At 44.9% G+C, this 17,511-nt stretch overlaps 1 protein-coding gene across 1 annotated transcript in view; it reads right to left on the bottom strand.

The window, feature by feature from the left end:
- The window catches only part of LOC311101790 (exocyst complex component 3-like protein 2), a 32,974-nt gene that overhangs the window by 8,769 nt on the left and 6,694 nt on the right, over positions 1 to 17,511 (bottom strand). Inside the window, exons 4-9 of the mRNA XM_084142978.1 lie at positions 3,424 to 4,099; positions 2,992 to 3,106; positions 2,194 to 2,304; positions 1,654 to 1,754; positions 1,251 to 1,364; positions 635 to 770 (exon numbers count right to left, since the gene is read on the bottom strand). Of these exons, the coding sequence (XP_083999104.1) occupies positions 635 to 770; positions 1,251 to 1,364; positions 1,654 to 1,754; positions 2,194 to 2,304; positions 2,992 to 3,106; positions 3,424 to 4,099 (1,253 nt within the window). The remainder of the gene's footprint in view (positions 1 to 634; positions 771 to 1,250; positions 1,365 to 1,653; positions 1,755 to 2,193; positions 2,305 to 2,991; positions 3,107 to 3,423; positions 4,100 to 17,511) is intronic.

Here is a 17,511-nt window from a genome sequence, read left to right as displayed (position 1 = left end):
CCAGTAACTATGTGGCACGCTGCCAATCTAATCTTATTTAACCATGTTTGTCACATTGGAGCGGCTATTTTAGTGCCTCAGTTCCTCAGCACATCCCTGAGAACTTTGAGGGCAAGCCATGAGGGAAACACTGATAAGATGTGCTTTATATTCTGGGACACATGGCAGACAGAGGGACGCTTGAGGGCGTGTGTGTGTGTGTGTGTGTGTGTGTGTGTGTAAACATTTTACTATACTAGTGAGTACCAGAAGTCATCATAATAATAGTAAACCCACTAAAATTCTGAGATGTGAGGACATTTTGCCGGTCCTCACTTGTAAAAAGGCTATATTAGGGTTAGGGGTTAGGTTTAGGGTATGGGTTAGGGGTTAAGGTTAGGGTTAGGGTAAGAGTTAGGGTACGGGTTAGATTTAGGGTTAGGGGTTAGGGAAAATACAAGTATAGTAAGACATAGCTGTGTGTGTGTGTGTGTGTGTGTGTGAGGGTGAGAGTGAGGGTGAGGTTGTTTACATGTTGTGTTGGAAAGCTGTGACCATGGGTGTGTTTATGAATCCTGTGTGTGAGTGTGTGTGTATGTGGTGTGTGTGTGTGTGTGTTTGCATGCGTGCATGTGTGTGTGTTAAGAACACTCACCCTTATGCGCTCATACAGTCTGTCGCTCAGCACCTTCACTCCCTGGTTGACTATTCTGTCCAGGGAAGTGTTTGCTTGCCTGGCTGAGTCCTCACTGATGGCAGGATCGCACTGCACACAGCGCTGGACAAAACCCCTGGACACACACAGTCACAGCAGACTAATGAATACATTGTACACTTACATGATTTATGCATGTTTTAAGGAATACTATGACGCAAAACACATCATCAAGGCAGTTTTTGCTTTGTACTTGAAAACTTGACTGCTGACATGTACCATTTTAGGGGATTGTGTTTGAGTATAGTATTTAAAGGAAAACTATATTATTTGTTTCATTAGTCCGTTGTTGATATAGTCCCAAAATGTTTTGTATGTCAGCAATCAAGTCTTCAAGATTTATAACTTTCAAAATACAGAAATACAGCCAGTGTGATGCATTTTGCATCATTTGATGCCGCATTATGCATCATATGATGCAAAATGCATCATACCGGGTGTAAAACAAATACCAAAATATATTTTGGGGGTGGAATTTTCATTTAAGGCATTATTGGGGAAATAGACCATCTGTAACACAATGCAGGCTAGCCTACTAATGCTACAACAGTCCCACCTGAAAGGGGAACAGCAGTTGACCAGGGCAATGGTCTTGGAGACATATCCATCCTCATTATCCCCAACCATGTTGACCAGGCCCTCATGGAACATCTCCACTTTCCTTTGGAAGCTGAAAGTTAAGCAATATTAACAGTATTAGAATATCTCATAGAGATGTTCCTTTTGATATTCCAGTTGAACTGGTTTGATTCCAGTTGATGTATTGTAGCATTATTGCAAAATAAAATGTTGCTGGCAGTGAGAAAACTATAGGTTTGGCCCTGTGTAACTCTGTTTCATTCTATGAATGATGACAGAGACTTTGTTCTAGGCCTTAGTATGTAATATGTAATATTACTGTGTGTTCTAGGACTCCTACAGTATGTAACATGTCATTCTACAGTGTGTGGTCCTCTCACCTGTGCAGGAAGTCGGCCAGACCATTCAGACTGCACTGAGCCACACGGGAACCCAGGTTTCTGCTGATGGCAGCTGACTGCTCAAGATCTACCTTCAGCCTCTGCACACACACACACACACACACACACACACACACACACACACACACACACACACACCAGATGTTATGTTGGCAAATGTGTATAATGTGTGAAGCTTTCTTTTTTTTCTTCTACGGCATCTGTGAAACATCAACATGATGATGATGATGTATATAAAGTGCTAGTACCAATCATGGCCACTAGAGGCCAGTGAAGTGACTCTAAAGCAGTGAGCTGTGATGGAATTCTACGGGAAGTGTCTGGATTGACTTTGGCTGCTGCTTGAGGAATGTTTTCTATGCTCCAGCAGATGGATGAGCTTATCCTCAAAATACAAAGTGACCACATTTAGTGTGCAATACAAAACAATCATGACCGGCCTCATCAAAATCAGTTATTTACATAAGCTCCTGATATCTATCCCTGTGTGTGTTCGTGCGTGTGTGTGTGCGTGCATACCTGGATGACGGTGCGAGCCAGTGTGATCTGATACTCCTCGATGTGCAGCGTCTCCATCCAACGCTTCTCCTCCTCGTCCAGCACCTGAGACAGCTCTGTGGTCACCTTCTCCTGAAACGCAACCAGACCGCGGTCAGACACAACTCAACCATGCACTGAACCACTATGAGCTCTGCAGCCACAAAGCATCAAAAATATTCCCAATTGATGCCATCAAGACATCAAGATGGAAAAAGGTGTAGAATCACAGATAATACTGTAGATCTGACTTAATTTGTAATGATCTATATCCCCAGTAACAGCTATCCCCTTGTAAACAGCACCCTATATTTTAAGGGAAGGTTTCCTCCCATTGGTGAGTGACCCCGTAGGAGCATGATTGATTGCCAGCCCACAGGCCACGCTGCCAATAACCCCTGTTCTCTTTTTCCTCTGCAGGATTTACTTGTGGACTATTATGTCTACATACATGGACCCTGGATCTCCAACACTGAACAGAGTAACCCACATTACAGTGCTGTAGCCTACCAGGACCTGACTCGCAAGTGAGTTGCGCAATGACCTAAGCTAAATGGCCTGTTGTCTGGCTTCCATTGTGTGGTTGCCGTTGCAGACAGGAAAACCCAAGGGCTGACCCTGAGACGCCGCGCACTGATTGGCTGCACTGGTCGGAGTGATAGCCCTCCCTTTAGGTGGACAGGAAGGACCATAGGTGCACCCTTTCCTTAGGCCGGTAGGGAGATGCGGGGCGCACCAAATGAGAGGGCGGGGGGTGAGGGGTGGATGGTCGGCCCTTACCCTGACAGAGTTGAGGCAGTCCAGCTCCAGTTTGTCCACGGTCTCCGAGGGCAACAGCGGCCCCAGCTGGGACCTGTTGAAGGGCATCGTCATGCTGACTGTTCCAAGGACGTCCCTGGAGCGATTACAGTAGGAGGACAGAGTCAGTGGCATCCTCATACAGTAACACTTAACTAATAAACTGTTGTTTATGTACAGTATTTATGTACAGTATTATGTACAATAACATCACACCACCTTGTAACATGTGTCACCATGAAAGCATAAAGTGAAAATGAAATGAAACATTTCTGACAAGTTTTTGGTTTGTTACAACCTGCAATTCTGCTACTTCCAGAACCTGATATGTGTAAAATCACAAGTTGCAATACACAATTATTGAATGAACTATTCAATAGTCTACACTCAGTGGCCTTTAGGATGGACACCCACTTGTTATAGATGTTGTAGAGCCAGTCCAGCAGAGAGTAGATATCTGTGATCAGCAGCTGGTCGTCAGTGATGCTCTGCAGTCTGCGGGCCACCGCCTGGTGGTAGCTCTGTAGGTACACCTGGAAGGGTTCGTACTCCTCTGGGTACACTGGCACCACGTTCCTCTTGGCCGCCCCCAGGTCCTCCACCACCCGGGTCCGCACCCTGTCCAGGTAGTCCGCCAGCTCCCCGCCCTGGGCCTCGTTCCTCTGGGGCAGGCTCCCGTTTGCTGCCTCCGCCACCGCCTCCTTCCACCGCTGCTTCAGCTGCCTGGGTCTGGGTCCTCCGGGGAGCGCCCCCTCACCCTGCGCCCAGTCCCGGTCCGCCTGCTCCTCCTGCTGCAGCACCTGCACCACCAGCCCCAGGTTGGGCCCCGCCGTGGGGGAGCGCAGCGACTCACGCACCACCGCCCACAGCTCGTTCTGCAGGGCTTCGTACAGCAGCTCCACGTCTTTGGCTTTGCGCCTGCCGCCGTCTTTGCTCCCGGGGCTGGTGAGGTCCTCTGGGATAGCACCACCTGCTGGCGATGAGGGCAGGGCCGCTGCGGTCGCCTCGTTACACTCCTGCTCCAGCTCCAGGATGTGTGTGTCAGCTAGGAACAGGTCTCTCTTAGTCACCAGCTGCAGAATTTCTAAAACTAAAGGAGAGAGGAGGAAAATAAACTCCACATAACACATGATAAACCATGCATAGGCATTACAGCTGTATTAAGTCAAAAGGTAGAATGGAGGCACTATCCTAATGGAAAGATCTGTGCTCTCACCTGTCTATCTGTTATGCTACACAACACACGACCTGGTCAAATGGATCAAGTCCTATGTAAATCCGAGACCTACTCAAATAAACATTACTATTCTTTGCTTTGAACGTGTCAAAGAGCTATGTTTGTTTTCGCGTCAAACTAAAGGCTAAGCCACAGTGTCACTTCCGACACAGGTTCCCACATCAGGTCCTATCCATATCAGAGGCTCCAGGCCTGAAAGACAGATGTTGTTTGTCCCCTTTGGCTTGTTGTTTTTGGGCAGATTGGACACGGTTAGACCGATCTCTCTGGAGGTCGGTTACTTTCATCTCTACTTCAGTTGCACACTTCAAAAGATCCCATCAGGGACATGTAGGTGCCAAACATAAATCATCCTAGATTCCCACAGAATGGCTAATCGTGTGTCCACTCACTGCCCTCTCCTTAGACACTTCTCTATTAGTTTGAGGCCTCTTATTCGGCTAGCATAGCTATGGAATCGTATATAATAAAGGTACACAGTGCTTTGTATTAAAGTGGAGAAATTGTATTTCCTGTGAAACTCCATCTTGGCTTCAGAGAGTTCCCTTAAGTGCATATAGACTTTTAGAGCCCAGCCTCACCCATTGAGGTGATCTCATCATCTCTTACTCCTTTGTGGTCTGAGATTTTTTTTTTAAATTAGTACTAAAACCAGTGATGAAGTCGACCATTTCCCATTGAAGTCACCAGACACTCCTCTCTGACATCACCCCTCACCCTCTGGGAGGAGCAACACAGCCCGTCGAAATCAATGAAGTCTGATTGTCAACCAGAGGATAAGACCAAACCCGTACTTTATTTCTAATAGCCATTTTTGATTCAGTTCACAGAGAAGTCTGTTTGTCAACTAGAGGATAAGATCAAGTAGAGGCGTCATACCCATAGGGGGCACAAGGGCACGTGCGCCCTCAGATTTGTCCTGTTTTTTTTTTTTTTCAAACGATGAATGAATTACTAAATTTCATTTTGAAGCCCACGCTTTATCATAATTATTTATACAAAGATCTGTCAGCAGTATTTTGCGGAGGGGCACACTGACTGAATCAGGCAAAGAGTACCCCCCTCCATTCTCCCTAGTAAGTGGTTCCTTCAAAGGTGCACCACAGAGCAATGATTGGTTCCTTCTTGATGAATAAATAAAATGCAAAATGTTTTGTGTTTTTCTGTAATACTAGCCACCTAGCAATTTTATGAAGTTTACATTTACATTTGAGTAATTTAGCAGACACTCTTATCCAGAGCAACTTACAGTCAGTGCATTCATCTTAAGATAGCTAGGTGAGACAACCACATATAACAGTGGTAGTAAGTACATTTTTCCTCAATAAAGAAGTTATTGGGTGGGGTTGTGGAATAAGACTGACTGAGATGTCTTATTTAAAGATAGGTAGGGTCTTATCTGAAGAGGTAGGGTTTCAGACGTTTTCGTAAGATGGGCAGGGACTCTGCTGTCCTAGCATCAGAGGGAAGCTGGTTCCACCATTGGGGTGCCGGGACATAGAAAAGCTTTGACTGGGATGGCCAAGAGACCAGAGGCAGCTGAACGGAGTGCTCGGGTTGGGGTGTAGGGCTTCAGCATAGCCTGAAGGTTAGGCAAGCACCGTGGTCTTGTAGTGGAGTGTGCGGAAGAGCGGGGTGACATGGTAGAACGTGGGAAGGTTGAACACCAGGTGGGCTGTTGCGTTCTGGATAGGTTGCAGGGGTTTGATAGCACATGCGGGGAGAGAGTTGCAGTAATTCAGACGGGAGATGACAAGTGCCTGGACGAGGACCTACGGCACTTCCTGTGTGGGGAAAGGTCATATTCTATGGATGTTGTAAAGCCTGAACCTGCAGGGGCAAGTCACTGCTTTGATGTTTGCAGAGAATGACAGGGTATTGTCCAGGGTCACGGCAAGATTATTTGCACTCTGGAAGGGAGACACCGTGGAGTTGTCCACCATGATGGAGAGGTCTTGGAGCAGGCAGGCCTTCCCCGGTAGGAAGAGCAGCTCCGTCTTGTCGAGGTTGAACTTGAGGTTGTGGACCGACACCCAAACTGAGATGTCTGCCAGGCACGCAGAGAGTGTCAGTCGCATAGCAGTGATAGGAGAGACCACGTGAGGATATGACAGAGCCGAGAGACTTAGTGTAGAGAGTAAAGAGTACACTCTTAGAAAAAAGGGTTATTTGCGGAGGGATAGGGTTCTACCAAGAACCGTTCTGATCTGAAGAACGCTTTTTGGAAGACAAGGGTTCTTTGTAATCAAAGGGTTCTACCTAGAACCTTTAACATCCTAAGAACCATTTTTGGAAGAAAGGATTCTTTGATTATTCTTTGGAAGGCAAGAAGTATTGTACATAGAACCATACCTGTATATCATATTTTCCCAGCATGCTCTATTGCAGGGTGATTTTAAGAATTGTTTGTTTTAAAATCTGTGTTTTTGCATATACATTGATTGGTTGAATAATTTTATGCTACACAAAGATAAATAACATACATTTTTCTAAACTAATCCAATCTGTTAGTAGTTGGGCTTATTGCACCCATTACTGAGACGGTTGTTCCAGTTAGATGATTAAGATAGTCTCAGTATTCAATCTTCCAACCCTGGCAGTCATTCTGAATGCAGGTTGCGGGTGATTAAAAGTTACAATTGTTGGATATTCTAACTCTGGCTGGATTCCAATAGGAATTACACATTACTTTGCAATCCATCTTAATGTGACTTGCATGCATGATGTGGCCTGTAAACCAGGAGTGTCCTAACACCACTGTGCTAGGGTATAACTAGGCTATCAAAGAAAGGCCTTATGATATATATATATATATATATATATATATATATATATATATATATATAGTGAGCTCCATAATTCATTGGACAGTGACCATTTTTTTGTTATTTTGGTTCTGTACTCTAGCACTTTGAGTTTGAAAGGATACAATGACAATGAGGGTGAAGTGCAGACTGTCAGCTTTAATTTGAGGGTATTTTCATACATATCGGATGAACCGTTTACGAATTATAGAAGCTTTTGTACATGGTCCCCCCCATTTTCGGGCATCAAAAATCATTGGACAGTTTAACATAATGTAGAATAAAGTAATCATTGTTAATATTTGGTCGCATATCCTTTGCATGCAATGACTGCTTGAAGTCTGCGATGCATCGCCATCACCAGACGCTGGGTATCTTCCCTGGTGATGCTCTGCCAGGCCTGTACTGCAGCCATCTTCAGTTCCTGCTTGTTTCGGGGACTTATTGCCTTAAGTCTCCTCTTCAGCATGTAAAATGCATGTTCAATTGGATTCAGATCTGGTGATTGACTCGGCCAGTCAAGGTTTTTCCACTTTTTGGCCATCAAAAACCCCTTTGTTGCTCTAGCAGTATGTTTAGGGTCATTGTCTTGTTGCATGATGAAGTGCCGTCCAATGAGTTTGGAGGCATTTGGTTTTATCTGAGCAGATAAAATATTTCTGTAGACTTCAGAATTCATTGTTCAACTTCTGTCTGCAGTCACATCATCGATGAAGACAAGTGAGCCTGTTCCACTGGCAGCCATACAGGCCCAAGCCATAACACCCCCTCCACCATGTTTCACGGAGGAGGTGGTATGCTTTGGATCATGGGCATTTCTTTTTTTTCTCCACACTTTCCTCTTTCCATCACTCTGGTACATGTTAATCTTTGTCTCATCTGTCCACAATACTTTTTTCCAGAACTCTTGGGGCTCTTTTAGGTGCTTTTTAGCTAACTGTAATCTCGCCTTTCTGTTCTTCAGCCTTATCAGTGGTTTGCATCTTGTAGTGTACCCTCTGTAGTGCTGCTGGTGTAGTCTTCTACGTATGGTAGACTTTGACACATCTACACCTGCATCCAGGAGAGTGTTTTTGATCTGTTGGGCTGTTGTCAGGGGGGTTTTCTTCTCCATAGAGAGTACTCCGGTCATCCACTACAGTGGTCTTCCTCTGTCTACTGGGTCTTTTGACATAATTGAGTTCACCGGTTGTTTTTTTCTTGTTAATGATGAACCAAACTGTTGACTTGGGCATGGCCAGGGTTTTTGCAATGTTCCTGATTGATTGATTTTCATTTCTGAGCCTTATGACGGCCAGCTTCATTTCCATCGTCACTGCTGTCTTCCTCATGTTGTCACACCCCAACAACAACCTCCAAAGGCAATAGCAAAGTCTAGAATCAATACTATTCATCAACAGCTCTCCTGCATTCACTAACGACACAAATTAATACACCTGCCTAACGACACACATCTGTGAAGCCAATTTAACAAATACTTGTAGTACCTTAAAATGGGGGGACCATGTACAAAAGGTGCTGTAATCTCTAAACTGTTCATCCGATATTTATGAAAATACCCTCAAATTAAAGCTGACAGTCTGCACTTCACCCTCATTGTCATTGTATCCTTTCAAACTCAAAGTGCTAGAGTACAGAACCAAAATAACAAAAAAATGGTCACTGTCCAATGAATTATGGCGCTCACTGTATATATATATATATATATACACATATATATATATATATATATATATATATATATATATATATATATATATATATATATATATATATATACACAGTGGGGAGAACAAGTATTTGATACACTGCTGATTTTGCAGCTTTTCCTACTTGCAAAGCATGTACAGGTCTGTAATTTTTTATCATAGGTACACTTCAAAAATCCAGAAAATCACATTGTATGATTTTTAAATAATTAATTTGCATTTTATTGCATGACATAAGTATTTGATCACCTACCAACCAGTAAGAATTCCGTCTCTCACAGACCTGTTAGTTTTTCTTTAAGAAGCCCTCCTGTTCTCCACTCATTACCTGTATTAACTGCACCTGTTTGAACTTGTTACCTGTATAAAAGACAGCTGTCCACACACTCAATCAAACAGACTCCAACCTCTCCACAATGGCCAAGACTAGAGAGCTGTGTAAGGACATCAGGGATAAAATTGTAGACCTGCATGCAGGCTGGGATGGGCTACAGGACAATAGGCAAGCAGCTTGGTGAGAAGGCAACAACTGTTGGCGCAATTATTCGAAAATGGAAGAAGTTCAAGATGACGGTCAATCACCCTCGGTCTGGGGCTCCAAGCAAGATCTCACCACGTGGGGCATCAATGATCATGAGGAAGGTGAGGGATCAGCCCAGAACTACACGGCAGGACCTGGTCAATGACCTGAAGAGAGCTGGGACCACAGTCTCAAAGAAAACCATTAGTAACACACTACGCCGTCATGGATTAAAATCCTGCAGCGCACGCAAGGTCCCCCTGCTCAAGCCAGCGCATGTCCAGGCCCGTCTGAAGTTTGCCAATGACCATCTGGATGATCCAGAGGAGGAATGGGAGAAGGTCATGTGGTCTGATGAGACAAAAATAGAGCTTTTTGGTCTAAACTCCACTCGCCGTGTTTGGAGGAAGAAGAAGGATGAGTACAACCCCAAGAACACCATCCCAACCGTGAAGCAAGGAGGTGGATCGTGGCTTTTCTGCAAAGGGGACAGGACGACTGCACCGTATTGAGGGGAGGATGGATGGGGCATTGTATCGCGAGATCTTGGCCAACAACCTTCTTCCCTCAGTAAGAGCATTGAAGATGGGTCGTGGCTGGGTCTTCCAGCATGACAACGACCCGAAACACACAGCCAGGGCAACTAAGGAGTGGCTCTGTAAGAAGCATCTCAAGGTCCTGGAGTGGCCTTGCCAGTCTCCAGACCTGAACCCAATAGAAAATCTTTGGAGGGAGCTGAAAGTCCGTATTGCCCAGCGACAACCCCGAAACCTGAAGGATCTGGAGAAGTTCTGTATGGAGGAGTGGGCCAAAATCCCTGCTGCAGTGTGTGCAAACCTGGTCAAGACCTAGAGGAAACATATGATCTCTGTAATTGCAGACAAAGGTTTCTGTACCAAATATTAAGTTCTGCTTTTCTGATGTTTCAAATACTTATGTCATGCAATAAAATGCAAATTAATTCCTTAAAAATCATACAATGTGAGCACTGGGAGCAACGTACAGGGACAGGAAATCCACATAAAAGACAGGTCTCTCACAGTTGAAGTGTACCTATGATAAAAATTACAGACCTCTACATGCTTTGTAAGTAGGAAAACTTGCAAAATCGGCAGTGTATCAAATACTTGTTCTCCCGACTGTACATATATAAATATATATAGTCAGGGATGAGTTGATGAGGGAAGTGAGGAAGGGTACAGACAGCAAGAGGTATGCTTAGATATAAAAATGCTTGGTTTAAATGTAATCTGGCACCTTATGATAATATCATGATATTTGTGTATTAATAATGATGACATGATATGTGCCTGTATTGATGATGTGTGTTATGATCCCATGTACTGTGTTGTAACTTGGATGTAATATCCTAGGCATGTTCATGCAGTATATTGAGATGTGTGATTTACAGCAGTCAGAATGAAACCCTCATTAAAATGACAATTGAACAGGTGAAGATGTATGCTTAGATAACTAATGCAGAAAAATATACTATTTTTACATACTGATTATGGCTGTAGAGTGCAGGAAAAAGCTGTTTCAGGTGTTTGAAAAATGCTAAATTCCCCCCACTCCATCCTCATGTACTCCCTGCAACCTCTAAAATAATGGGTGGATGACGTCCCTGAGTCCTTTTCACTTGACCTCACTCACGGAATGCAATTGTGAAATGGAACAGCCCCTTTTTTTAGGGATATTGTGCAAAACACTGTGGATCATTTACATAGTTCATTCCAATAAACAGTCTTAAGTGCTAAACAAAACCATCCTGTTACAGGAATACACCCCTGTATACTGCGATGGCATTTCAGACCAAAGTTTAGTCAGCTTTTACAGTGGGGAAAAAAAGTATTTAGTCAGCCACCAATTGTGCAAGTTCTCCCACTTAAAAAGATGAGAGAGGCCTGTAATTTTCATCATAGGTAAAAAAATCCAGAAAATCACATTGTAGGATTTTTTATGAATTTATTTGCAAATTATGGTGGAAAATAAGTATTTGGTCAATAACAAAAGTTTCTTAATACTTTGTTATATACCCTTTGTTGGCAATGACACAGGTCAAACGTTTTCTGTAAGTCTTCACAAGGTTTTCACACACTGTTGCTGGTATTTTGGCCCATTCCTCCATGCAGATCTCCTCTAGAGCAGTGATGTTTTGGGGCTGTCGCTGGGCAACACGGACTTTCAACTCCGTCCAAAGATTTTCTATGGGGTTGAGATCTGGAGACTGGCTAGGCCACTCCAGGACCTTGAAATGCTTCTTACGAAGCCACTCCTTTGTTGCCCGGGCGGTGTGTTTGGGATCATTGTCATGCTGAAAGACCCAGCCACGTTTCATCTTCAATGCCCTTGCTGATGGAAGGAGGTTTTCACTCAAAATCTCACGATACATGGCCCCATTCATTCTTTCCTTTACACGGATCAGTCGTCCTGGTCCCTTTGCAGAAAAACAGCCCCAAAGCATGATGTTTCCACCCTCATGCTTCACAGTAGGTATGGTGTTCTTTGGATGCAACTCAGCATTCTTTGTCCTCCAAACACGACGAGTTGAGTTTTTACCAAAAAGTTCTATTTTGGTTTCATCTGACCATATGACATTCTCCCAATCCTCTTCTGGATCATCCAAATGCACTCTAGCAAACTTCAGACGGGCCTGGACATGTACTGGCTTAAGCAGGGGGACACGTCTTGCACTGCAGGATTTGAGTCCCTGGCGGCGTAGTGTGTTACTGATGGTAGGCTTTGTTACTTTGGTCCCAGCTCTCTGCAGGTCATTCACTAGGTCCCCCCGTGTGGTTCTGGGATTTTTGCTCACCATTCTTGTGATCATTTTGACCCCACGGGGTGAGATCTTGCGTGGAGCCCCAGATCAAAGGAGATTATCAGTAGTCTTGTATGTCTTCCATTTCCTAATAATTGCTCCCACAGTTGATTTCTTCAAACCAAGCTGCTTACCTATTGCAGATTCAGTCTTCCCAGCCTGGTGCAGGTCTACAATTTTGTTTCTGGTGTCCTTTGACAGCTCTTTGGTCTTGGCCATAGTGGAGTTTGGAGTGTGACTGTTTGAGGTTGTGGACAGGTGTCTTTTGTACTGATAACAAGTTCAAACAGGTGCCATTAATACAGGTAACAAGTGGAGGACAGAGGAGCCTCTTAAAGAAGAAGTTACAGGTCTGTGAGAGCCAGAAATCTTGCTTGTTTGTAGGTGACCAAATACTTATTTTCCACCATAATTTGCAAATAAATTCATAAAAAATCCTACAATGTGATTTTCTGGATTTTTTTTCCTCAATTTGTCTGTCATAGTTGACGTGTACCTATGATGAAAATTACAGGCCTCTCTCATCTTTTTAAGTGGGAGAACTTGCACAATTGGTGGCTGACTAAATACTTTTTCCCCCACTGTATCTGATGGCAAAGTACCCATGTTGATTAACTTATTGGTGGTTATGGGAGTTGGCTGGCAAAGTGCCATTCTCCGCATGGCAGGACCCGGCGGGTAACAAAAGCATAGCAGAAGTTCAAGAGGACATTAGGGCAAATGGGGAACGGTCTCACATTCTAAGTTGCTTATTAACTGACCAATCCAAAGATCAGCCATCAACAGTGTTCCCAGTACCTGAAACTGGAAGGTGGATTGAGGAAGCTTTCCAATCATACCTACAAAGCAATAAAGCTAGCACTATGCATATTTCAATACAGACATTTTTAAAGCTTCTAAGCTCTATACGGCAAGGAACACGTCAAGGTATACTGCCCATCCAAGCAAAAAGGCAGTAACTGCTAATTTGGTCAAAAATGAGTTAATGTCATTTTTGCTACATTAAATACATGCTTAATCATGTGGACAAGTATCCTGCCTCTATTGTATTGTGTTTTGGAGAAAATTGGGGTCATGTTAGCAGTAACTGCATAAAGTTACTGTGAAAACAAGGTAAATAAAAGCAATTTTTCTCAGTTCCACGCTATGAGCAGTTACTGCCTTTTTGCTTGGTAGGGCAGTATGTATTACCAGGTTTTACCGCACCAATCAACCAAACCGTTTTATGACTTACAGTGAACTAGTTGTGGGTTCAAGCTATCAGAGTATGGTACAATTACACCTTTATAAAGCCAACCACTCCACTCAAAGCAACTAACTACAGTTTGACAAAAAAACTATTGAATGCTTGCTTGTGTAACATGCATGGAATGCTATTGTATTACAATAGTTTACTCAAAAGAAAACTCAAATAATTGTTTACACATTCTGTGTGATGGGGTAGGTCTGGTTTTTACAGTCATTACACAATGTGATTAGAGGGGTCAGTGTAGTGAATCACTGTGTCCTAGAGTGTTTGGAGATGCTTGTCTCTGCATACCGGCCAGCCCAAGTGAGGTGACTGGGGTATGAGCATAGCACTGGGAGGAGAAGGAAGCTGTCGGATGAGAACCAGGAGGAGTCAGCCATGTCTGTTTACTGTCGGCTAGTGAATGGGCTGCTGTGTGTCTCAGCATCAGGTGTCAAACTCAATAAGGCTCCCGATCTGCTTGCATAGGTCATTTGTGGCTCTGGACAGCCGGATAGCAATTCACATGCTGTTGTCCTGCACAGTCCAACAGCATGGCAGGAAATGATGTCATTTCCTCCTCCTCCAGTCAAGTGGCGTGGTGACTGAACACAACGACCCCAGGAAAAGGGGCAGGGAGGTGTGGGGCTGGGGCGGTGACATGACACCACTTTGGGGACTCTCTCTTATAGGCCTACGAAGCACATCGCACCACTGCTATGGTGCGTCACAGATCAGCTGTGTAAATAACCGTCCCTCTCTCTCTGTTCGGGGCACCGCACGGCTTCCAGGAGCCTTTGCAGTGCTGAGTTGCCCGTTTTTTCTCCCATAAAGGAACTAGAGGATGCGGGGGCGCTCCGCTTCTGGCCTGCCGCCTTACTCATCCTTCCCTGTCCCGCTTGAGGAAGAGAAGTAGCGCCCAGCGATGCCATGGCACCGCCCATACCCCTCCCCCCAAACAACACTCCATCATGGCCAAAGTTGCCTGCCAACACAGCGGAAGGACATCTAAATATAAAACACAATGCAGCCAGGCACATCTCCCTTAAAGAGAGTGGGAGGTGGAAAATGACTATTCTTCTTCCCTTGTGATCGGAGGACACCACGTCTTCCACATGATGGGTGTCTCCCCCCAGACAGAGCCCTCAGCCTGGGCGTTACCTGTCACATGATGTGGCTGGTGGTAACGCGTCACAGAGAGGGTGTAACCCTGTCACCCACTGGGACGATTAGTTCGCCGTGGCTCGGCCTGCTACCAATCACCACGTTAAGGTGAGAGGTCAGTGTATCCCCTTGAAACAATACCAGAACTGTATAGTTTGAGGGCTCTGCACAGATTTGACGGCCTATCCAGGAGTCCTTAAAAGCACAGATTGGCCTGGAATGGGCAGTTCCACAGACGCTTAGCTAAACTATACAGAACAGGGGAACACTGGTCTTTTGTTCCAAGGCACTTACCCCCTAAGCTTGTCATAAGGAACATACCCAGCTAATGTATAGCAGTGGCACCACCCTTCCTCAGTGCAAACCACAAAAGTTATAATGTTTCGAGGGCTGCCTATGGGATCTATGAAGGCTGCGGCTATGGCACATATTATGTAACTTTACCTTGAGGAATTTAGGGGGAAATGTTGGGCTTTTTTATTCCCAAAAGGAGTAAAATAAATTCTTCACTCAAACAAAAGCACTGACTAAGCAAGATATGTAGTGTACTCTCTTTTCAAATTATGCAGGGTAAGAACGCACCTGCAGAACTACCATCGAGACGCTCTCCAGTCATGCTCAGAGCCTAGCAGCACAGAGGGTTATATTGTCCGGGGGTGCCAAGCATGAAGTAAAATATGAGCCTCCTTCCTGGACTGCAAAACCACAGTTCTCTCTCCAGTGAATTCAAAGCAGCATCATATGTATTTCTAAGATCTAAGACCCCATCTACACCCACCACCTCATCAGTCCTCTGCAAGCTTTCTATGGGTACTGTATGTGGACACCTGAGCTCTAGAACCTCAACATCTCCCATTCTCTGGTACCCATTCAGCCTTTATCTAGACAGAAGCAGCGTAGCCTGGTCCCAGATCTGTTTGTGCTGTAGTAAAGCCAACTGCTATGGTCGTTGTCAATGCCAAGCAGATCTGGGACCAGGCTAGAGGCAGCCTGCCTGCCTTCACATCTCAGCGTGTGCGAGGCAGATAAATATTTTCCTCCAAAAGCAAAAAATCTAATAAGCAGAGGAGCATCCAACAACCTCCCCACAGCTCCACCAAACTCCCCCATATTCCTGCAGACACAGCTGGGTCAAATCTGTTCCCCCCTTCCCTTCCTACCCTCTCATTCCATCCCTTTCTCCACAATCCCAAGCTCAGCCACAACAAAGCGAGCCTGGTCCTGTCCTGGTCTGTCCTGAGAAAGCTTTTGGTCACGGGCCAGCCCTCCAGGCCTCGTTTGTCCCTCTGGATGGAGAGTGACATGGCGTCCATGTGAAGTGAGCGGCGGCCCAGAGACAGAAAGGCCTCCTCCCCAGCCACTCCCTCCCGTCAGCACATGTCCCGGCAGGGCTGGGACTGATCACATTAACTCATCCTGGGAGTCAGTAGTGCACTGCACTCAGATTCCCCTTTCTCCTCAATGCTCTGGACATTCGACTGACACTAACAAAACAAACACTAATCGGATCATAGGAAAAGTGCACTCCCTGGGTTGTCACTCTGGCAGAAAAGGCAGCTCTGCCCAGCTTAATTTTATTTGTATTTATTTTTTACTGTTTTTCTATTTGCTGCCATAGTGAGGTATGAAAACACTTGTTACTTTTGGCACACGGAAACTTGAAACTGACTGTGTTACAGCTGGCGTGTTTCCAGGTCATATATTGAATATGAGAGGAAGCAGCATGCATTTCATCATGGCTAATATAGCCATTTGTTGCTAGGATCCCGAGGTGGACACAGTTTTCACAGCAACTACTGCAGGACATGAGCCAACGCTAGTTATGGTTTTATGGTCCAGGGGCCTTGGGGTTGTCATTTGGCAAGGCCTGGAAACCATTCACTAGGCTGTGGCCTGCACCTCCTATATGGCCCTGTAATCAAGGCGCTTTCGGATGCCGTCTGGACTGCTATGAACTCAACCCAATGTGGACCCACCCAGCCAATCAGAGGGGTATGACACATAGAGATTATGACTACAATGTTAGCTGGGTCACCAGATAGGGCTGATGATGGTGGGGAAGCTGGGTTGGAACAGGAGGCTGTGGGTTGAGGGCTTGGTCAGAATATGTTGTAATCCGACCCTAGCTTTCTGAATACCTGAGGCCAGGTTAGTTGCCACACTCATCTGATTGGAAGAACACTCAAGGGAAAATTTCATGTGGAGGTACAGGGAGCAGTGTTGAGGTTGCTATAGCTTTGTGCCCTTTCACACTATACAGATTTAACTGCTTTACTTTCAAGGTACGGATGGGTTGCAAGATGTGCTGTGGTTTCACATATGAGTCTGTGTTTCCTTAGTTTCAATATCTATATTCTGTCTTGAATTATTTAGTATCAACATGCTGCATCTTTGGTTGGGGATGATCATGAAAATGTAGCTTTTAATATGTCTGAAACAGTTGGCAAATAGTCGGAATAGTCACTCTCCATTACTGAGGCATTTCCTGACACTTGAGCACAGCCCCACAGTCTACTGCACATACTGTTTTCTTTCTGTAATGAATGCCACAATACAGATGTCCGCAAACATACACTGTCCGTTCTGTTTCCTTAGCTCATGGCTCTTTTTTTAGGACCAGTCCAGAAACAAACAGCCTCAAGGAATGAAGGCTTTTTCCATGTTGAAAGAGGGCCCACTCTTTACAGGGGGATGGCCTGGTAAGAATGTTAGTGCTACTGCTATTAAACCATCTTGTCTTAATAAGAAAATGATGGTGTTATATTTACCAGCCTCAACATAACCTTGAAAAGACCTTTTAAAACAGGAGAAGTTTCAGTTTTGTGGCATGAGGAAATGAATCTAGCAAGCTATGACTGAAAGAAACCAGAGTTCCCTACTGGTCATGTCTTTGTGATTTGAGGGGGGAGGGGGGAGGGGGGAGGGGGGAGGGGGGAGAGGGGAGGGGGGGGGGGCTAACAACCACCGTCACTGTTCTGCTGCATAACAGTTTGTTCTGACAGCTGAGAGAACAATGCCA

The sequence above is a fragment of the Coregonus lavaretus genome, assembly GCF_964263955.1.
Source record: "Coregonus lavaretus genome assembly, chromosome: 26".
NCBI lineage: Eukaryota > Metazoa > Chordata > Actinopteri > Salmoniformes > Salmonidae > Coregonus > Coregonus lavaretus.
The sequence above is the reverse complement of the archived record's forward strand: the minus strand, read 5'-3'. Positions and strand labels throughout refer to the sequence as shown.